This window comes from Camelus dromedarius, chromosome 8 (assembly GCF_036321535.1).
Source record: "Camelus dromedarius isolate mCamDro1 chromosome 8, mCamDro1.pat, whole genome shotgun sequence".
NCBI classification, from domain to species: Eukaryota; Metazoa; Chordata; class Mammalia; order Artiodactyla; family Camelidae; genus Camelus; species Camelus dromedarius.
In genome coordinates, this window is record NC_087443.1 from 5,127,875 (window position 1) to 5,150,116 (window position 22,242).

General features: G+C 44.9%; 1 protein-coding gene across 2 annotated transcripts; it reads right to left on the minus strand.

Annotated features, from left to right (window-relative positions):
- Positions 1 to 1,208: 1,208 nt before the first annotated feature.
- Positions 1,209 to 21,905, minus strand: CCSAP (centriole, cilia and spindle associated protein). Of its 2 annotated transcripts, XM_064487857.1 has the most exons (4): positions 21,777 to 21,905; positions 20,930 to 21,317; positions 6,203 to 6,462; positions 1,209 to 4,971 (listed from the first exon to the last, which is right to left on the minus strand). In XM_064487857.1, exons 2-4 carry the CDS (start codon positions 21,309 to 21,311, stop codon positions 4,795 to 4,797), a joined length of 819 nt encoding a protein of 272 aa, XP_064343927.1. In that variant the 5' UTR covers positions 21,312 to 21,317; positions 21,777 to 21,905; the 3' UTR covers positions 1,209 to 4,794. The 2 variants fall into 2 exon arrangements, with proteins under 2 accessions (XP_064343927.1, XP_031316700.2); XM_031460840.2 differs by lacking the exon at positions 21,777 to 21,905 and having other exon boundaries at positions 20,930 to 21,427.
- Positions 21,906 to 22,242: the final 337 nt, after the last annotated feature.

Below are 22,242 nucleotides of genomic sequence, written 5' to 3' on the forward strand. Positions count from 1 at the left end.
TGGATTTCTTTGGATTTACCCTGTTTCAGGTTCACTCAGCTTGGGAGGTTTTTAGCCATTGTTTCTGCAGATGTTTTAAAGCACTACACTGTCTCTCATCCTTCTATGACTCCTATGACACAGCCCAGAAACTTTTTCCAGTCCTTTTTCCTGCTGTTTGGGCCGGATGATTTGTGTTGGTCTGTATCTTTTGTCATCTTCAGTGCACTCTTGACTCTACCCAGTGAGGCGCCCCAGCACTGCCAAATGGAGAGGAGGTCCCCTCCCTCAGACTCCAGGCTCCTGCAGGCTCCCACCTGCAGCCTGGGGAATCCCTGGGGGCTCCTACATGAAAAGTGGAGAAAAGGAGAGGGAAGAGATAGATGGCGTCTCCCCCACGTGCTCTGAGCTTTATCTGTTCCTTTCGTGTTTGTCAAGCCAGGCTTTTTCCACGATCTCTGCACCACTGTGTTCACTTGTTTGTTTTATGTGAGGAAAAAGAAAGTCTTTATTGGTACATAGGTTACAGAGATGGTTTTTAGGGGAACTGTTTTGTGTTAAGGCTGAGAGAGGAATTTAAAACTGGTAAACACCACTTCAGTGGTCCTTAGAATTCTGGTGTTCCTCCCCAGCCTGCATGTTGCTCTTTAATTCTTGGAGCCCTCGAATAGCTGTGCCATTCATCCTGTCCAGATTTTATAGTTTGGTGAGAAAAGGAGGGTGTGTGTTAACCCCATCTTACCCAGAACCCAAATCTTCCCTTAGCTACTAAACAAAAAAACGTACAGAAGCGTACAGCGTTATTTCACATCTGTGGGGGATAAAACAGTATATATGTACCTCCACAGATAAGTGCCTAGAAAAAAGGTCTGGAAGTTTACACGCCAAACTTAACACCAGTGTCCTCTAAGAAGGGGTACAGAATTTTGGTGAGGGAGTGGTATTGAAAGAACTTCCACTTTTTACCCTATACTTCTGAGTTATTTTAACCGCGCAATACTACTGTGGTAATTTTCAAAACAGTAAGGAGTGAGGGGAAGACTGGGAGCAACGTGGAGCTAACTCAAAGCGTATACACGGAAGGTGTCTTTCCCTGGGTGTACCTAATGCATTTTGTTAAATGTTCATCTAGTGTAAAATCCACTCCACAGTCAATGCGATCACCCATTTTCTTCAACCGCTGATGTACTAATCAGAATTATTTCCCACAAAACAGAAGTTTCAGCCCGTAATATTAATGAACTTTATTCACATTTTTTTCACCAAGTAACTGCAATATTAAACATAAGTTAAAAGCAATACATAGTTTTAAGAAAATACAACCCCGAATTTCCACTGCCTGAGCTTTGTGGTTACAAGAGCCCAGCCCTCGTTCCTTCAGAATGTGAGAGTGAATGAACGGTCAAAATAAATGTACGACACGGGCAGACCGGCCCTAAGTACAGTGCTGCTCGTTACAAAAGAAATGCAAGAAGAGACCTGTCCTGTCTTCCTTCAGGCGTCCCGACTTTCAAAATGGAAATACATACTAAAGCTACAACTCTTCCCCGATCTCATTCTAGCCGGCTTGAAGGGAGCAAATCTGGGTCAGAAATCTAGGCAGAGCCCCTCGCACACCGGGCAGCCCCCCATTCATGCTATCGTACAAACATCCATGTCAAGTGCAAGCATTTGGAGAAGACCGGGCCACACTCTGGGTCACTTTTTAAATATTATGTAACTGATCACAAGACTATTGTAAGGACCTTACGAGTCAAGCATTGGCAGTTTGATACCAAATCAACTACACAATCAGACCACGTAAATATTAGCACCAGTTGTTTTTGGTTTTTTTTACCTAGTCCAGTGAAATGTAAAACTATCCACCAAACTGTTTTTCACTGAAGCCAAGAAAAGCTCCTTTTACTCCTAACACATGGTTGGCCCCTCTCCTCCGCCAGTAATATCTGAACACTTCAATGACCTAGTATGTTCACCCTTCTTCCATGCAATTCAGTTAGCTGAGTTTGACCCCGCAGACACACCTTTCAAGTCACTAGTAATTTCTCTTTGATGCAACGATGACAAAGCTATTACATAAGAGCCATAAATGTGTGCTCACTACATTGTGGGCAATTAAGACAACCTATATCCTTTTTTTTTTACCAAACTTTAAGAATGTGTGTGTGTATGTATATGCATGTGTGTGTGTGTATGTGTGTGTGTGTATATATACACAAATATATGCTTAGAAATTTTACAGCAGTGAGGGAGTACACATAGAACCAGATGTGACCCGGATTTTTACACCTTCTAAGTAAGAGCAGTCTGTTAGATTTTAAAAGAAAAACAACAGATTCCTACTTACTCTCCTTCACCTGGGACTAGCAGAGCGCTACATGTTACTCAGTACGCTACTGCTGCTTTTAATAATGTAACACAGAAAGCATGTTTTTGGCATATTGTTTTACTTAAGAACTTACAACCAAAATTTTTAAGAGAGTCTCATGTAGCGATTTTTTAATTCTATATTTTAAATATCACTGGATCTTCAGTTTCCAATTTTTCAACATGAAAGGTAGCTTTAAACTAGTTTGCTGTCTCGTAAGTTGTCCCAAGAAATGGGAGCATGATCACGACCACATTAGTTCCCAGAATGAGAAGGAAAAAGGAGGACATCAAATTGTTAAAACAAAAAAATTCTGTGGGCTCAAGAGGTAATTTTTACCCCCAAAGGGAAACAAAGGAAAGAAACCCTAACTAATGACTTGGACATAGGAGGGGGACTCAGCTAATTCACAGTGATTCATTCATTGCTCATGCACATTAAAGGTGCTTTGTAAATCTTGTTCATCTGTCCTCTACTTAAAAAGGGAAAAAACTGGCCAATATTGCCTGCTAGCTTCTCCCAGATCTCTGCCTAGAGTTCGCAGTAGTAAAGCACATTAAATACGAGTCTCTTGTCCAAAGGAGAGTGAGTCTAGCTCATTCAAAGTCTAGAGGGAGCTGGCTTCCTAAGGCAGCCTGTCAGTGTGGGGCCTGAGCTACTCCGCAGGGCTGTCTTCTCTTAGATTGTCAGATGCAATGCTGCGAACACTGGAGGCGGGTGGTTAAAACTGAACATGCAGGAGGCGGTTTTAAAGGAACAGTTTCCACAATCAGCTGCACCATCACAACGCCAGGGTGGTTTCATCGGTAAGTACCCGTAACGTTTAAGGACCATAATAACAGCAAAATTCACCAGAATTACTAGCAAGTTTGTTTGGGACAACATATAAAACTTCCTCTTATTAAATATACATCTCAGTGACTAGGAGAGCTCTCTACATAGTCACTTCAAAACAATGCAAATATTTTTAAAGTTAAAAAAAAGTTCATGATTCTTCAGTATGACTCCACAAAGCTTTAATACAGTTGTGTAAGATGATACTGTGTGAAGGTTTAATGAGGAACAAAAACATGTGTTCCAAAAATCGACCATCAAACTTCAAAGACCCAGAGTAAAAACACCAAGGAAGTGCTCAGTCTCACAGTGACCACCAGGGTTTCACGCACACGTCTCCACGTGCTTCATTCCCACATCTCCACGTGCTAAGTTGGCAAAATACCTTTCTTCTCCTCTGTAAGGAGTTTAGCACTCACCCTTCCTCTGGATCCCTCCCTCTGCTGGATGGAAACCAGCGTTTTGCAAAACCACTTTTTACCTCAAAAGCAAATGTCTGAACGAGAAGGAGCACGTTATTTACATACTTACATCTGTGCCTGTTCCCACACCACCATCCTCTCACACGAAGCTCTACCCAAGATCGACTGGCTAGGAAGCTAGGAGAAACATATTTCAACCGGAAGTCTGGACAATGTCCATCAATCAAGGCTGTGTCACAAGTGCGCTCTACAGAGGAAAATGCAGACAAAGCAGGGGTGGTCCACCTCTATAAGGGGTGTCTTCATGCTCGTCCTCCATCCCCAGTGAGCAAGACAATCTCCATGTATTAAATGGAACTTCAGATTATCAGTTCTAAATGTCATTGCCAAGCTCTTAGAGAAGAGGCGAAAGTCCAGAGCGGGTGTGTGTCAAAAGGCCAGCGCGCGGCAAGTGACTGACGCCCCAGGGTGTGTTCTAAACACACTGTGCCGGCACTTCGCCTACTGGGATGCACCTGAAATATTAAACTACTACTCACGGCCTAAGTGATCATTTAAAGAGGAAAGAGGATCTTCGACCAGCCCGGAGAACTCTTAGACATCACAGGCTGCGTGAAGTGGTGCTGAACTGAAATACAGAAAGTTTGATTTTCTAGGAGCGACCGAGGTTCTAGTTTGACTGTACGTGGAAGCAGTGTTAGTGCTGAAACTCACTTTTAACTTGATAATCTTTCAAAAAGAAAACTACACATAAGGAAAATGAGTCTTACGCTGCAAGCCGGAACGATCTTAACCAGCCACGGAATCTGAGAAGTTACCTAGAACAGGATGAAAATAAACGTAGGAAAGAACACTGCGTGTGAAGCATCTCTAAGCCATTTAAAGGCATTTGGTGTATCTTAAAAGATTAAGATGCTTTAAAACAAGACCCTTACAAGAATATCAAAGATTTAGGGAATTCCCTTCGTATATAACCAAACGTCTATGGCTTCAGCTGTCACTCTGCTGCCGAGGTAGATGACCAGGATTCGTCACAATGGAACAATCTTCTGGAAACTCCCTAGGGAGAACCCTGCATAATCAGCTGGTTTCTTGAACCTGTGTCCAGTTTCCTTTGTTTTGTTTTATTTTGCCTTCTTTTCATTTGCACTGTTGAAAAGAGGCTGTCGGAGCAGCTGCTGCTCTCTTCCTTTAAGCCCTCGCCGAGTAGCATCTCATATACTCTGTCATCCACGGGTTGTCCGGGGAGGGCGGCGGTACCCTTCTGGCTTTCTCCACGTCTGCAGAGTGAGCGCCCTGCCTCTGAGCCACCAGTCTCCTTTTCTCCACCTGCCTCCTGTTCCTGGCTCGCAATGCTGATTCGTGAATCTGAGTGGAGTCAGAATAAAAGTACAGTCAACTCAAGTGGCTTTTGCACTAATTTTCACAACATTCACAATGGAGCTTCCTGCTGGTCACCTGGAGCAGGGCAGAGGCAAGCCGGCCTCACTGTTGTCACGACTTCTGTGCATAAAAGCTTCTCCAGAAAAGCCACTCCCCCTGGCTTCTGTCTTACCCAAATGTCAGCCGTAAAGACACTAAGCAACAGAAAATGTCCACTGGACTAAATTTCAGATGTAAATGAAAAAGGATGTAAGCAACTAATCTGCATGTGTCTTGAGAAACTGGCCCTGGAAAACTACTGGAACTGCTTAGCACAAAGGATGGATAAGTATCCCACTGAAGAAATTCAAATGCTTGACAGCAAAGTACTAAAGTGAGCCTCAAGGGCTTTTCCCACCTAAGACCTTCAATGAACCCTGTACAGCTTAATCCCACGGCGTTGCCAGAGGCCAGCTCCGTTGTCTCAGCCATCACTCCAAACACCACCACCTGCTACAGCTCAGAAGTCTGTTCGGTAAAAATGTGATCAGAAATCAAACAGTTTGCACTTCCTGCTTCTTTTCATTCATTCTTGTCTCTGGGCTGTGGTGGCAGTGTTCACGCTAACACCGTCACTGTTGTGCGGCCCCGCACGCGGGACATGGCACAGGGAGGGGCCGGGGCTGAGCCAGAGAACCAGAGCTCGGAGGGGCAGGGTGAGCAGGGGAAACAGAAGCCCTCCTAATGCAGCCGGAAGAGGAAAGGGGAGTCTAGACAGATGCTGGGAACTGCAGGAGATGCCATCTAACCAGCAGTAACAAAGCGGCCAGCGGTGAGTACCAGCTATCGCGGCTGGCGGAGCCAGGGCCTCTCAGGGCCGGGGGCAAACCTAGACCGGCAGCCTCCAGCCTGGGCTGCACCTCCCAGCCCCCAGGAGCTTGAGAACCCCAACTCCCACTGCTTCTCCCCCTGGCTCGGTGTCCGTACACCCCCCAGGTACCAGCTAACTCCCAGCAAAGCCCCTTGACCTCCCTCCAGGCAGCAAACGTCCTGAATCCTGTTTGCAAATCAGGTGCCCAGTTCTCGGCTGTCCTTGGCCCACTCACTCTATCACCCACTAAGACCTACCCTGTCTCAAAGCATCGCAGTGACCACAGGAGATGCCAGCCAGTGACAGGAACGTGGCCAGCCCTCCCCCTCCCCGGGAGAGCAGAAAAGCCGGGTCGCTGGAACCCACCTCGTGCACCGGGGCAGAAGCACAGACGTTGTGAGTTTTCTGGCTTCCCGTATCTGTCTGTTTCTCTCCCCACCCGTAAAGAGCAAATGGATGCTTGTTTTCTCTTATTTTACTTGATGATCTCTGAGGGTTCTTGGCTGCTTTCCGACTTCTTCTAGCAAGTAAGGCACTTGGTCGCAGCCGAGGCTTGGTACTGCTGGGTAATCTGACAGTCTCTTTCGTCCTGAGCCGTTTTTCTTTCACGTCTTTCACTGGCAGTGCTTTTTCAAAAAGGAAATAAAACAAGATGAATGCTTTAAAAGTAGATTTGCATGTATTTACTTTAAATATTTGGGATGAAAAATTCATAATGCTTCATTAAAGTAGCTTTTTCACTTATAGCTCAATTCACAAGTTTCACTTAAAACAGAAGTACAGAAGCCAAGTCAGTATAATAATTTTCAGTCTATCCCATTTTAAAATCAGCAAGCTTTTAATATTTTCGAGAAGCTTAATCTAGAATACGAGTGATAGTTGTCTCGCGGGTGACAGGGGACCACGGGGTGGGAGGACCAGGTCACAGCAGGCTGCAGAGTGAGGAGCAGAGAACCCAGGCCAGTAACAGTGGGTTAGTGGGCCCACAGTCCTCACTATGGATTATTAAAAGGGCGGACGTTAAAAACAGTAGTGTTAGGAGAGGGGACAGCTCAGTGGTAGAGCGCATGCCTAGCACGTATGAGGTCCTGGGTTCAATCCCCAGTGCCTCCGTTAAAAAAAGAAAAAATTTTAAATAAACCTAATCCCCTCCCCCCTCAAAAATTTGAAAACAACAACAACAAAAAACCCCTGTAGTGTTCAGAGGCACCCAATCCAAGAAACTAAAATCCTCTCTGGGGATCCTAGGCCTCAGATTATTCCTACAGATAATTTCCCAAACACAGTCACTGAGTGTCCTGCAAACGATGACCAGGCCCACAAGGAGACAAGATAGGACCAGAAGACTTGAGATAAGGATCATCACCGAAAGACCGTCAGTGATGCAACTGGGTTTACTCTCTGTTCTCAAAGAAAATACAAGAGCTCAAAAATACCTGCAGCAGGAGACAAAAGACGGAAAACACAGAAGAAACAGAACTTACCACTATAAAATATTTATAAACCTCTTGAAATAGTGCCTGGTACAAGCTAAGTGTACATAAGTATGTGTTTCCAAAATCCTACTCAGAAGAATGAAGTTTCAAATAAAGACATTTTCAGACAAACAAAAACAGTGTTCACCACCAGTTCCTGTGGAAGATCATATTACCCCTCAGTAACTGACAAAAATAAACTAAGTCTTGATTTAGGACTATGCTACTCAATACAAAAGCCACTAACCACATGTGGCTAATAAATATAAGTTCAAATTAACTAAAATTAAGTAAAAATAAGTATTCCGTTCCCTCAGTTACACTCATCAGAGTTCAGGTGTTCAGTACCTGCATGTAGCTAGTGGCGACCATGCTGGATGGGACAGAGGACCTGTCCGTCATCACAGAAAGTCTGGTTGAACAGACTCATCTTTTAAAGTATTTCAACAACAGAATTCACGTATTTGACTCAATGGGTATATACAGAACACTGCGCCCAGCGACTGCAGAATATACGATGCTGTCAAGCACGTGCGGAACATTTACAAGAATTGACGTATCCCAGGCCATAACGCAAATCTTGACACATTTACAAAGTTAAAATCATATAGGATGTATTCTCGGACCATCGTGTAAAGCAAGATACAACAACAAAAAATTACTTTTTAAAATTTCCAGTTTTTTTGATTTTTGGTTTTTTTAACTATAGTTGATTTACAATGCTATGTTAGTTTCAGGTGTACAGCACAGTGATTCGGTTACATATTTTTAATAGAGATATATATAAATCTATTATTTTTCAGATTCTTTTCCATTATAGCTTATTACAAGATACTGAAGATAGTTCCCTGTGCTGTACAGTAGGACCCAGTTGGTTATCTAATTTATATATAGTAGTGTGTATATGTTAATCCCAAACTCCTAATTTATCCCTCCCCACCTTCCCCCTTTGGAAACCATAAGTTTGCTTTCTATGTTTGTGAGTCTATTTCTGGTTTGTAAATAAGTTCATTTGTGTCATATTTTAAGATGCCACATAAGTGATATTGTATGGTATCATATGATATTTGTCTTTCTCTGTCTTACTTAGTATGATCATCTCTAGGTCCATCCATGTTGCTGCAAATGGCATTATTTTATTCTTTTTTGTAGCTGAGTAGTATTCCATTGTATAAATATACCACAACTTCTTTATCCAGTCCTCTATTAATGGACATTTAGGTTGCTTCCATGTCTTGGCTGTTGTAAATATTGCTGCTATGAACATTGGGGTGCATGTATCTTTTCAAATTAGAGTTTTCTCCAGATATATGCCCAGGAGTGGGATTGCTGGATCATATGGTAACACAATTTTAATTTTTTTAAGGAACCTCCCCATACTGTTCTTAAAAGTGGCTGCATCAATTTACATTCCCACCAACAGTGTAGGAGGGTTCCTTTTTCTCTACACTCTCCAGTGTTCCGTGTGAGGTGATACCTCATTGTAGTTTTGATTTGCATTTCTCTAATAATTAGCAATATTGAGCATCTTTTCATGTGCCTGTTGGCCATCTGTATGTCTTCTTTGGAGAAATGTCTGTTTAGGTATTCTGCCCATTTTTTGATTGGGTTTTCCTTTTCTTTTTGGATATTGAGCTATACCAGCTGTTTGCCTATTTTGGAAATTACTCCCTTGTTGGTTACTCTGTTTGCAAATATAAAATCTCTAGTTTTGAAATTAAAAAAAAATTTTTTATAACTGAAGTATAGATGATTTACAATACTGTGTTAGTTTCAGGCGTACAGCAAAGTGATTTCAGTTATACATACATGTATACATATACACGTGTATACAGATTCTTTTCCATTACAGGTTGTTACAAAATATTGAATATAGCTCCCTAGGCTGTACAATAAATCCTTGTTATGTATCTGTTTTATATACAGTAGTTTGTTCATCCCATGCTCCTAATTTATCCTGCCCCCTTAAAAACATTTCTAAATAATGCATGGGTCAAAAACAAATCATACAGTTGCACAAAAAGAGTGAATATATTCAATATCACTGAAGTATACACTTGAAAATGGTTAAAATGATAAGTTGTTTTGTGTGCATTTTACAATTTAAAAAAAATTTTTAAAAAGTAGTCTTGGCATTCCTTTCTTAATCCTGCTTTTATTTAGAAATGTTTCAAAAGTTTCCTCATTAAGCACAATGCAGCTAAAGCAATAATCAGAGGGAAATCTATAGCCTTAAAATCAATATATCAGGGAAAAAAAAGGCAGGGTAAAAAAAAAAAATCAAAGGTAAGCATCCATCTTAAAAAGTTATAAAAATAAGCAGAAAAAAACTAGAGTAAGGAAAAAAGATCATAAATTAATAAATATATAATTTTAAAAACCCAACATAGCCAAGGGTTTGTTTGGGGAAAAAAGTTAATAGAATTCACAAACCTTTAGCAAGACTAATAAAGAAAGAAAAAAGTGAAAAATAAAAATAAGTAAAAATAGAATAAACGAACCAACTGGGTTACATGTGCACTGGCAACATGTGCATATAGTGCCTTCCTCCCAAAACCTCACTAAAGGACCGGAAAAAGGTATAAACCCACAGGAGAAGGGCAAGGGAGGCAATGATGCCAGACACATTTGGGAAGATAAAAAGTAGAAGCAGAAGTAACTTACTGGATTGAGCAGGATGAATGCCAGCTCCCTGCAGGAGAAAGGCCACAGGACATAGCTGAACCCCAGAAGGAATGGGAACCAAGGAATGCGAATCCCCAGAAGGCCAGTGGGACAGACTGCCTTTCCAAAGGTGCGGCATCCCCCAGTGCCCAGCCCACGTGCTCTCTGACAACATAACGTGAATGTGCCTCAGCTGAGGACCAGGGTCCGTGCTTCTTCCCCTTGAACCTGGGCACAGAGTGGGTGAAAGAGGGACCACGTGGCTCCTGGTGAGAAGTCGTAAAGTCCTCTTGGGAGGAGAGCCAGCCTGCATGTTTTGAGGAAGGCCAGGCGCACGAAGATGTCACATGTGAGTGTCCTAGAAGATGGCCCCAGCCCTGGAGCTGTCAGCAGATGCCGCAGTTAGCGGGCAGCAAAGGCACATACGCCCCTGTGCCCAGGTCAAATCTCACCCTACAAAAACCATGAGCAGTGAGAAGTAAGAACTGGAGTTTATTTAAAACATTCGTTTTCAGGGTAATTCTGTTACGCAGCAATGGATATTTGTTCAGTAGCCCTTCCTCCAGTCCCTGTGCCAGGTGGTGGCACCTCTCTCCTCCAGAAAGCAGGTGGGTTGCAGTCTGGAGAGGGAGAACTAGCGTGGGTATGGACTTGGGGCGCCCAGCACAGTGGAAGTAAGAGGTGACACCTTCCTGGAAATAGGCTTACATGGTAAAGAACGGGATCCCTCCTCCCTTTCCCCAACTCTGCTCCCAGAAAGCTGACAGCCAGGCCTGTTCCCTCCCAGGCAGGAGGATGGAGGAGCACTGTCTGGAGAAGTCACACAAGAGAAAAAACGGGCACATGTGAATGTGGGGAGCCCCTAGAGAAACAGCTGGGTCCTCATGCAGGTACAGTCAACAAGCTCCCCTGTGAGTCCCCAGAAGCTCTTCAAGCCTCACTTTTTTTTTTTTAATAGACTTTATTCTTTTAGAGCAGTTTCAGGTTCACAGCAGAATTGGGCAGAAAATATGGAGAGTTTGTACATAGCCCTCCCCACCCACATGTATATACTCCCTTGCCCTCAACATCCCTCATCAATGTGGCAAATTTGGTACAATTGATCAACACATTATTATCAACCATAGTTTACATTAGGGCTCACTCTTGATGTTGTACATTCTATGGGTTTCGATAAATGCATCATGACATGTAGCCACCACTATAGTATCCTACAGAGTAATTTCATCACCCTAAAAATCCCTTGTGCTCCATCTGTTCATCCCTCCCCTTCCTCTCCCCAAACCCTTGGAAACCACGATCTTTTTATTGCTTCTGTAGCTGTGCCTTTTCCAGAATGTCATTTGGTTGGAATCATACAGTTTGTAGCCTTTTCAGGCTGGCTTCTTTCATTTAGTATTAAGTTTTAAATTTCTTTCATGTCTTTTGTGGCTTGATAGATCATTTTTTTACTGCACATTTTTTTAAATGTACATATATTTGCTGTTCATTGTTTCTAAGAACGTTTAGAGCTTTAGCTTTTTAAACTTACATAGTTATCAAAGGAATAAAGCCAACCACAAAATAAGAATTAATTCAAAAAGATACATACACCCTACTGTTAACAGCAACATTATTTATAATTGCCAAGATATGGAAGCATCCTAAGTGCACATCAATAGTTGAATAATGAAGATGCAACATATATATATGTAATGGAATACAACTCACCCATGAAAAAGGATATTTTGCCATTTGCAGTCTTTCATTCACTTTTTTTTCACTTCAAAAACCAGAATTTTATAACTGGCAGAAACATTTCCATTACATAAAAAACAACAAAATACCTAGAAATAAACTTAACTTAAGGAGGTTACCTATACTCTGAAAACTGAAATGACACAAAGAAATGGAAAGATCTCTTGTGCTCTGGAATTGGAAGAATCAACATTATCAAAATGGCTGCACTCCCCAAAGCAATCCACAGATCCAATGCAACCCCTATCAAAATACTCACAACAGTCCTCAGAATAGAATAAACAGAACTAGAATAAACAATTTCAAAATTTATAAGGAACCACAAAGACCCCAAACAGCCAAAGCAATCTTTTGTAGGTCTCTCTTTTTCTCTCTTTCTTCTTTTTGTTCTCTTGTCTTACGATTTGATGACTAGAAAAGGTCCTTTAACATTTGTTGTAAAGCTGGTGTGCTGGTGCTGAAATCTTTTTTTGCAGGGGGGAAAGTCTGATTCAACATTTTAGTGAATTATTTAAATAATGGAGTACACAGTGAACTGGCAAAACAAGAATAAACAACTGAATGTTTTCTTGAAATATAGAGAGAAATTTCATAGAAGCTTAAATATAAACAAATACAAAATAATAATTTAATAGAAAAGTATGCATATTTTATTTATATAAACTTTGATTCACAGGTTGGAATCCAAGACTTGCCATATTTATTAGGTGAACTGTTATCCAAACCCAGTACTGTTGTGAAGTAAGTTTTCAGCACTCTCCTCTCGATTGCCTTACTAGAGTAGGGCAAGAGGGGATGTGAAATAAAATGAAAAAAAAAAGTATTTTCTATGTAATATTATCCTGTCAAACAATAAAGTGTCTGAAGTCTTGAACATGGGAAATACATTTATTTTAAAAAGTCAACTGGTTCATTTTATGTGATTTGAATTTGAAAAAATGAGTGTTACGAAGATTGCTTTTTGTGCAGCTAGAAATATGTCAAATTAGCTTATGTAACAATTTAAAAGGGAATTTGTTTACTGATGTAAACAGGAATCCTGTGGAAGATTCTTCTTTGTTGATTAGACAGTGAGATTCCCTGTGGCAGGAAATACACTTCCTGACCCCTAAGCTTCCAGCTTTGAACCTGCTAGAAAAAGCCTATTCTTAAAGTCTAGAAAAAAATCTTCGTGGCAAGTCGTGGTGGGAATGTGTCAGATCACGGGCCCAGCACCGAACCAATCACCTAGCTGAACCAGGTACCGAGGGCACCGTGTTGAGGGCCCAGCTCTCCTTCCCACATCTCTGACTGGTGGAGAGGGATCAGTGCCCCCCACGTGGTATGTAATTGTTTCCCCTCTGAGAAATGCATCCTTTTGTTACCAAAGTAAAGCATGGTATTGAGAACTTTTCAAATAAACAAAATAAAATGAAAAACAAGCAGCTAAAAACTAGAATGAATTTCCAAAATGATCCAGGTAGAAGAGCCTTAGATGGTGAGCAGTCATGAAGAAGGCCTCATGCACTTTTAAAGGACCTTCCAGGATTAAGCATGGTTTGCAGCCAATGATGTGAGGATGTGACCAGGAGGCCTGAGAGAGGAAAGGTTTTCTGAACTGCTTTGTCTGCAACTGTGGATACTCCAGAGCTGGGGGTGGGGAATGCCCTCTCTGCCCACATTGTCACATGACTTCCCAGAGGTCAGCTTATTTATCACTTTCTCAAAAATTCGGGGTTCTTGACAACCCAAATCTATTATCTTCACAGTATTTCTTTCAATTATCTTAATAAGTAAATAAATGCTTATTTTCTTACCGTCTCCCCTCACTATAAAGATACAAACATAATATGATAAGGGAATTTCTCTTCCTGCTTTTACTTTATTTCTAGAGCTGAGCAACATGGTTGAAAAATAATAGGTAAAAAACAAAACAAAACAAAACATACATTTGGGTCACAACACTGATCCGAGCTGCCAAGTACCTCACAGCTCCACAAGTGGTCCGCAGAGCGAGCAGCTCCTCCTGAGTAGCTCTGATTTAACGCAGGGGTCAGTTGGGCCACAGTCTTTAAATGACAGCGTAGATGCATTGTTTAGAGCCCTGCTGTTGAAGTTGCACTTCAGAGCAACCTGAGAGGTACCTTTCCTGAACAAAGCGTCCTGTGTATATACATCAGCTGAGCTAAGAATCAGATCTCTGACTCAGAATCTTTCATTCTGTTGAAGAATCTCCAGAAGCCCAAGTACAGAAATGTTCACAATGCTTTGCATATAATACAGCCCTGCTTAAGAAACGTTTGTTTACTGAACAATGGTGGTGCTGAAATCTTTCAGCTTTTGTTTATCTGTGAAGCTTTTGATTTCTCCATCAAGTCCAAACAGGAGCCTTGCTGGATAGATATTCTTGCTTGTAAGTTTCCCCCTTGCATCACTTTAAATATACCATGCCAGTCCCTTCTGGCCTGTAGAGTTTCTGCTGAAAAATCAGCTGATAACCTTACGGGAGCTCCCTTATACGTTATTTGTTGCTTTTCCCTCGCTAATCTTAATATTTTCTCCTTATCCTTAACTGTTGTCAATTTCATGACTATGTGCCCTGGTGTGTTCCTCTTTGGGTTGATTCTCTGTGACACTCTCTGCACTTCCTGGACATGGGTGACCATTTCCTTTCCCAAGTTGGGAAAGTTTTCAGTAATTATCTCTCCAAAAATCTTCTCAGGTCCTTTCTCTCTCTCCTCTTTCTGGGACCCTATAATGCAGATATTACAGCGCTTCCTGTTGTCCCAGAGTTCTCTTAAACTATCCTCATTCCTTTTCATTCTTTTTTGTTGTTGTTGTTCTGCAGTCGTGATATCCACTAATCTGTCTTCTAGCTCACTGGTCCCCATTCTTCTGCCTCATTTAGTCTATTCTTGGTTCCTCCTAGTGTACTGTTTATTTCAGTGATTTTATTCTTCAACTCTGTTTGGGTATTCTTTATATTTTCCAGCTTTTTGCTAAAAACTTCACTCTCTGCATCTATACTCCTCTTGAGTTCTCTGAACACCTCGGCCATCACTACTTTAAACTCTTTGTCAGCTAAGTTGCCTATCTCCTCATCACTTATTTCCTCTTCTGGGATTTTATCTTGTGCCTTGGCCTGGGAGATAGTCCTTTGTCACCTCATATCGTCTATCTTCCTATGTGTTTGTGGATTCCTTCCACAGGCTTTGAGATTATTGTTTTCTTATTTCTAGTATCTGCCCTGGTGGATGGGGCTGGACTAGAGGCTTGTGCAGGTTTCCTGGCAGGAGGAGCCGGTGCCTGCCCACTGCTGGGTGTGGCTTGGTCCTGGACCTCTGGTGGGCAGGGCTGTGTCTAGAGGCTTTTGTGGCTTAGGAAGTCTGCTGATGGGTGGGGCTGTGTTCCCACCCCGCATGTTGTTTGGCCTGAGGCTTTCCTACAGGCTGTTGGGTGGCAGGTCTTGGTGCTAATGATCTAATCAAGATGCCAGCCTCCAGGAAAGCTCATGTAGATGAACACTCCCGGAATGTCCTGTCCGCCACCAGCTTTTATGTCCCCTGAGTGAGCTGCAGCCGTCCCCCACGTCCCCAGGAGACCTTCCAAATCCAGCAGGCAGGTCTGGCCCAGGTTCCTATGACATCACTGCCTCTGTCCTTGGACCTGGTGCACGTGAATTTCCATGTGTGCTTCCCAAGTGAATGGAGTCTCTGTTTCCCCCAGTCCCATGAGGCTCCCAGAGCCAAGCACCCCTGGCCTTCAAAACCAGATGTCCTGGGGTCTCTTTCTCTTCCCAATGCCAGGACCTGAGCTGAGGAGCCTGACATGGGACTTAGAACTCTCACTCCTGTGGGAGGGCCTCTGTGACACAGCAAATCTTCAGCTTGCGGGTCACCCACCCAGGGGGTATGGGGCCCAATTATATCGTGAGCACGCCTCTCCTACCATCCTGCTGTGGCTCCCGCTTTATGTTACCAGTTGCAGATCTTTTTTCTAGGTTCCAGTCTTTTTTTGATGGTTGTTTAACATTCAGTTGTGGTTTCGTTGTAGTCGTGAGGAGAGGCAAGCTCGTGGTCCTTCCACTCTGCTATCTTGACTGGAAATCTTCAAGCTTCACTCTTAAATATAAGCAGACAAGCTAAGAGCAAACACTGAGTACACCCTCTAACAAGAGAACAAAATAGAGAGAAAAAGACTAGGCTGGGAATATAACCGTGCTCTCAAAGGATGTTTAAGAACCTTTTTTGGGGGTGCAGTTAAAAGAAATCCAGAAAGAATAGGATGTAATTTTTTTTTTAAACACTTGGGACAGAAAGAAAAAAAAAAAGTAATCTCTCTGAAATTAAAAACTAGAATGGAAGAATTTAAAATTTCAATAGAAAATCTAGAAGACAAAATTGAAGAGTTCTCCCAGAAAATAGAACCAAAAATTCCAATATCAAAAAATGTTTAAATAAAAATGTTAGGTTTGATTCAGGAAGTACACCATCCAACTAAAAACGATTATAGAAAGAAAAAAAAATGAATAAGGCTGAGGAAAATTTTTAAACAGTACTAGAAAATATCACTGAACTGAAGAAAACGTTTCCAGATGAAAAAGACCCAAGTTGTCAGCCCAATGAATGAAAAGTGACACAAACACAGAATTTTAGAACACTTAGGATAAAGAGAATGCCTAAAACTCCCCCTCAAAAAAGAAAGGTCATATTAACAAAAAAAGTGTCAGATCGGCATGGGACTTCTCAACAGTGAGACCAAACCCCAGGACTCAATATTGTAATGACTTCAAATACTGGCATTTCCAAGCTAGGAATTCTCTATCTTGCCAAAATGGCAATCTGGCCTTTGGATAACAGCACGGTTGAGACATTCAAGGTGACAAAATTTTTCTTCTCCTTCAACATTTCTCAAGATTTATAGAGAATGCGCTCCACCAAAAGATAGGGACATGCAATACACAGGGAGACCTGCGATTTGGAAGACAGGGGTCACACAGAGGAGGTACACGGAAGAAATACTCAGGCAAACAGCGAGGAGATGCCCCCATTTGACAGCTGTGTCATTTTGGACAGCATGAAGTCAAAATTAAAACAGGAAAGTCAAAGGTTCCAAAAAAAAAAAAAAAAAGTCTGCAAGGAAAATAATGAAACGAGTAGAACACTTAATATGTCGAGCATATGCCAAGTTCCACAGTACTACTAGACTATTCCCGGCTGAATCAGTCATGAGAGTACCAAAAAGTAAATACAATAAAAGTCAAGCAATGATGAACTCTAGGAAAAACAAATAACAAAGAAAATGTAATCAGAATGTACTACATGGATTACCTGTAAAATAACATTTACATAGCATTGATCATCCAAGCACAGAATAGTGCTTAAATGACATAGTTATACAGTTACTAGCATGGGACAAAACAGGCCCTGGTGTACGTCTGGGGGTGGAGGTGGCCAAGCTGAGATCTTGCGCTAAATCATCGCTAAATCATCTCCATGACAGGGAAGTCAATACGTAATTGTTTAAAATGAAATAGGCAGCAGATTGGCATGAATGAGAAAAGCGTTGGCCGCAGTGCTGGAAGGAAACGTGAAAAGCTGAAAGGAGCCCCCGGGGGAACAAGCAACACGGGTGGGGAATGGCTCAGGATCACTTTTTCATTTTAAGTGTATTTTTTTAAATTATGCATATGTGTAACTAGTTAAAAATTACATCTCATTTAAAAAGAAATGTGAATATGAAGAAAGGAATTGGAGACATTATAGACGCCCTTCTAAGTGTTGTGGGCAGCAGAGAGAAGGAACGTCACAGCTAACAAGCATTTCCACCCCCACATCCAACACACAGGGAACTTCCCTAAAGCTTTTTAGGACCCATCTCTTAAATGAGATCGAGAAGCCAAGGATCATTTGAGAAAAGTCATGATTACAAGCCAAAGAAACAAATGCGGGAAGGAGGGGAAACAGAGACTGTGCCTAAGAAGCACACAAGAAAATGAACAAAAAACTCCTAGCAATATCCTCAGCAAGAGAAGAGGAGGTACACACAAATCAAGAGAAGAATACTATTTTTTAAAAGAGAAATGAAAAGAGGGAGAGGGAGGGAGGGAGGAAAGCCCAGAAAACAATTCAACAGCTCTTATATTAAAAAATATATAGGATCCCACACATAAGAAATAGAAGAGCTGGAGGGCTGAGAATACTGCCCAGAAAAAAAAGAGAGAAAAAGACCGATGGAAAAGGGAGTGGGTTGAGGGGTGGAAACTCATAGGATAAACTTGTGGAAGTCCAACATCCAACTAAGGAGTTCAGAAAGAAAGGGACAGAAAAAGAAGAAAGGAAGGAATAGAAAGGAACAGAAAGAAAGGGAAAGAAAGAGAAGGAAGGAAAGAAAGGAAAAAAGGAGGAAGAAAGGGAGGAAGAAAGGAGAAAGAAAGGAAGAAAGGAGGAAGAAAAGTGGAAGAAAGGAAGGAAGAAAGAGAGAACAATTCAAGAAAACGTCCCAGAATTACAAAGCATGAGCTGGACTGCAAGGATGCATTAAGCACAATGGCGGAAAACAGGCCTCAATCGAGAAGAGTTTTCAGAACACAGAGGACAAAGAGAGGACCCCAAAAGCAAGGGATTAAGAGTCAGAATGCCACGGGACCGTGACAGTGACATCAGAAGTTGCAGCACTAGACAACAATGCCTCCACTTTTCAGAGACAATTACTTCCAGCCGAGGATTCCATGCCCAGTCACAACCCACTGAACTGTGAGGGCAGAATGTTTGCACGTGGAAGGTCTCTGAAAATTAATCTCTCACACACTTTTTCTCAGGTAATCTCCACCTGGGGTGGGGGTGTAAACCAGGAAAGAAGATGATGTGAGAGCCACACAACAGAGGGACCTGCCCAAGAAAGCAGCCAGGGGGTCCCCGGGGTAGAGGCCCAGGGCTTCCCAAGATGCAACTGGGCAGCAGCAACCAGGTCAGATGGAAGTAGGTCAGAGGCCCCAGGAGGAATCTCAAAAGATGTCGAGATTGATAGGGAACCTGATGTGTTGATGATATTTTGAAAGAAAGAAAAAGGAATCGTGGCAAACAATACAGGGCAGCTGTGAGCAACCTCTTCCAGGGGCACAGTACTGCAGGGACTGACTGTGAATCTGACAAACTCTATGACTGTGTTGAACAGGTGTGGGGATGGGCCAGGTGTCTGGGTTAGGAGATCGATGAAAAGAATTAAAGCTAAAACAGGATGCTAAAAACCAAAAAAATCAAGAAGTGTCAATAAAAGCCGTATTACTCGGAAAAACAGAAACACACACCAAAGGAAGAACCAGCGGAGTCGGGAGCGGTCACTTAAGGAGAAGGCAATTGGTGTGTGAGTGTGATGCGGGGAGGGAGGGGGCTGCTGCATCCTTGTACTAAGCCATACAGAACGAAGTGATTCTATGTATACATACAGTGAGAACAAAACCGAACTGTTTATGCTTTACAGAAACTCATGTGCTCATCATTCTGATATATAAAACCGTCCACTTAAAGACAAGGACTTCCACTCCTGCCAGACACAGGTATCAACGGGGCTGTGACAGGCAAGAGCAAAGCCAGAGATGCTGGGATTGGGAGTCCTGAAAGCAGAAACGTCCTTTCTTCTCCCTGATGCCTAAACCAGACACATTAGCAGAGAAGAAATAATCACCTTAGTCCCTGGGAGGATTCAGTGTCCCTAAGGAAACCAAAATACTCACGAACTCTTGCAAAGACAGGCTACATCCATTCCACAATGCTCTCTAAAAACTGCCTTTATATTTGCATGGAAATAACTGACAGCTGTTTCACAAATCATGAAGAAGAGCTGGGGAGAGAAAAGCCCACTCAGTCCCATAAGGAACATCTCAGAGTTGAGCTGGTAGGTCAGTGCCCCTACCCTCTCCACCTTCTACCGTTCGAATTTCCACCAAAGGTCAGGAACTGGTGGGAAGTCACAAGTAAGGGGAGGACGAGCGGCGGCTGTGCCCCAGGTGAACTGAGAGCAGCCGAAAGCAGCACGAGACCAAAGCAGCCTGGCGCGCAGGCCACACCTCCTCTCCTCGCGTCTCACAGAAAAGCTGGGACGAGTCTGATGCAAGTTTGCGAACCACTTACAATTCGGTAAACAAGCAAACATAAAGTCACTGATCATTTATCCTGAGCTTCCTTCTTCATCTATAAAACTGAGAAAAACTATGGTCCTACCTTTTAGAACTCTTTTGAATGCTGAATGAGAAAATCCATAGTCTACGGTCAGTGACCGGACAAGCTCTCGGTAATTTTAGTTATTTAGTTATCTTTCTCATTAGAGTCTCTTTAAAACTGAGTGATGTCAGACAGTGTCTGGTCAACGTTGGGAGAGGAGCGGGGAGAAACCAGGGGTTACTCCAGGCATTATCTGAGGCATCCATTCAGCCTGGCCCTTGGCATCTGCCAACACCCACCCGCCTCACGTGCTGAGAGCCCCCAACTCTGCAATACTCCGGGCAGGGGAGAAGGTGCAGGGCCATGGCTGCAGCAGCAGATGCACATTGGAAATGCAAAGTGGCAAGAGCCATTTTCCAACTCCGGCTCCTCCAGCACACAGCAGCGGCCTGAGGAATGGTGCTCTGTGCTGAGTGGGAGGCAAGACGCGGAGAGGACCCAGCACTTACAAGGAATATTCTCCCACCAGCTAGGAGTTACGCAACAGCCTGCGTAAACAAATGCAAAATATTCTCCAGGGACAGCGCGGCGCGGTCAGGGAGCTAATACAGAAAACAACGGCCCCATTCACAAGACAGAACGCTTAGCTCAGGGATTCTTAACCTCTTGCGGTCACCTGGGAGAAGCTAACAAAAGCTGGGCTCCTCTCCTAAACAAATGGGCGCTCAGAAATAAACAGATGGGCTTTCAGTGCCTCAGAGGCCACCAATGCCCCGAGGAACTGAACCCGGGACGTCGCCAGCGGCACTTTAATGGAGTGTACAGCTGGCTCAAATGACAGAAATAAAAGGTGGGAGGGCGGAGGCGGGGCCGACACCTTCCGGCCGACACCTTCCTTACCTCGTCAGGTGAGGCGTATTCTTCCCTTACCAGAACCAAATAAACAAACAATAAATTCCCTAAATAAAGATTTTGCCCTGAGCGCTGCGAGAGACAGCTGGGGAGTTCAGATGTAAAGCAAAAGCAAACCCAGCCCCGCGAGCGGGCCCCTCGCGGCGCCCTCCCCCGCCGGGTACCTGGCAGCGCCGGCTCCTCCGCGGCCTCCGCGCCCTGCTCCTCCCGGGCCCTGCGCTCCCGCTGCTCCGGCCCCTCCCGCGCCGCAAGCTCGGCGGGCGGCGGCGGCGGCGAGGCCCGGGCGCACTGGGGCGCGTGGCCCCCGGCGCCCGACGACGACGACGACGACGACGACGCCGCCGAGTCGTCCGAGGCGCGGGCCGGGCCCCAGTCGTCACTGGGCCAGGGCTCGTGCGCCTGCTCCCGCAGCCGGCGGCTCAGGCGGTAGTGGCGCAGCGCGCGGTAGCACGGCCCGTACTCGTCCCAGCTCGGCTCCTGGTAGCGCTTCATGTACTCGCTCTTCACGGCGCTCCCCGAGAACTTGGTGCAGCCCGTGTCGAACATGGTGCCCTACGGAACCCGCGACACGACACAGAGAAGCTCCCGCCCCTCCGTCCCGCCGCGACGTTTAAACCCGGAGCCCCGCCCGGGCGGGGCGGGCGAGGGGCGGAGCGTGGGGGCGGGCGCAGCGCTGCCGGGGGCGGAGCGTGGGGGCGGGCGCGGCGCGGGCGGGCCGGGAAGGTGGGCGGGGCGTGGGGCCGAGGGGCGGAGGGACCCGGGCCCTCGGCACCTGGGCCGTGGGGGGAGGGAGGGCGGACCGAGGGGCCGCGGCTGCGGGGACTTGGGGGTCTCTTGGGAGAGCAGCTCCCGATGTCCGAAGCCAGAGGCAGCGGGAGCCGGGAGATGGGCGGTGGAGGAGGGAGGCGAAGGAGATGTCGGCGCGGGGAGCGGGGCGGCCTCGGGGTCCTGGGATCGCCCTCCGAGCGCGGCATGCAGTCGGGACAGTCTGGAGGGGCGGCCCCGACTTACCTCCTTCGTGCGGCGCCGGCCTGGCCCTGCGCCCCCGACCCCGCGGCGCCCGGCGGGTCTTCAGCGCGCTTGGCGCAGCAGCCAGAAGCCGCCCGCTCTCCGCGCGCTTTCCTGCCGAGCAAGATGTCGCCGACGGCTCGGCGGCCCGCGTTCTTGCGGCAGCCGGGAGGCGAAGGCGCCGCCTCAGTCCCCGGAGCAGACGCCTCCCGCGCGCGCTTCCGGTCCCCGGCTCGGCGGGGGCGGCCGCTTCAGTGCAGCGCGCGGGGCCCGGGGGCCCCCAGCCAGGTCCCTGGCCCACCCGCCCGGGGCGCCAGCTCACCGCGTCCTAGTATGCTCTGCCCCGGGCACCGGCCACTGCAGGGGGCGGCCAGTGAACGATGCAGCCCTCCAGCCAGCGACATTCTGTGTTCTCTTCCTGACACCTGCGCTGGTCGCGGTTCCCAGAAACAGTCGCAAGTCCACACGT

Excerpts from the sequence above, each read along its gene's own strand:
- CCSAP (XM_064487857.1), bottom strand. The coding sequence starts at position 21,311 with ATGTTCGACACGGGCTGCACCAAGTTCTCGGGGAGCGCCGTGAAGAGC. Across the intron at positions 6,463-20,929 it reads GGAGGAGCCGGCGCTGCCAG|CACTGCCAGTGAAAGACGTG; the intron begins GTACCCGGCGGG and ends TTTTTGAAAAAG. Across the intron at positions 4,972-6,202 it reads CTTCTGCCCCGGTGCACGAG|ATTCACGAATCAGCATTGCG; the intron begins GTGGGTTCCAGC and ends GACTCCACTCAG.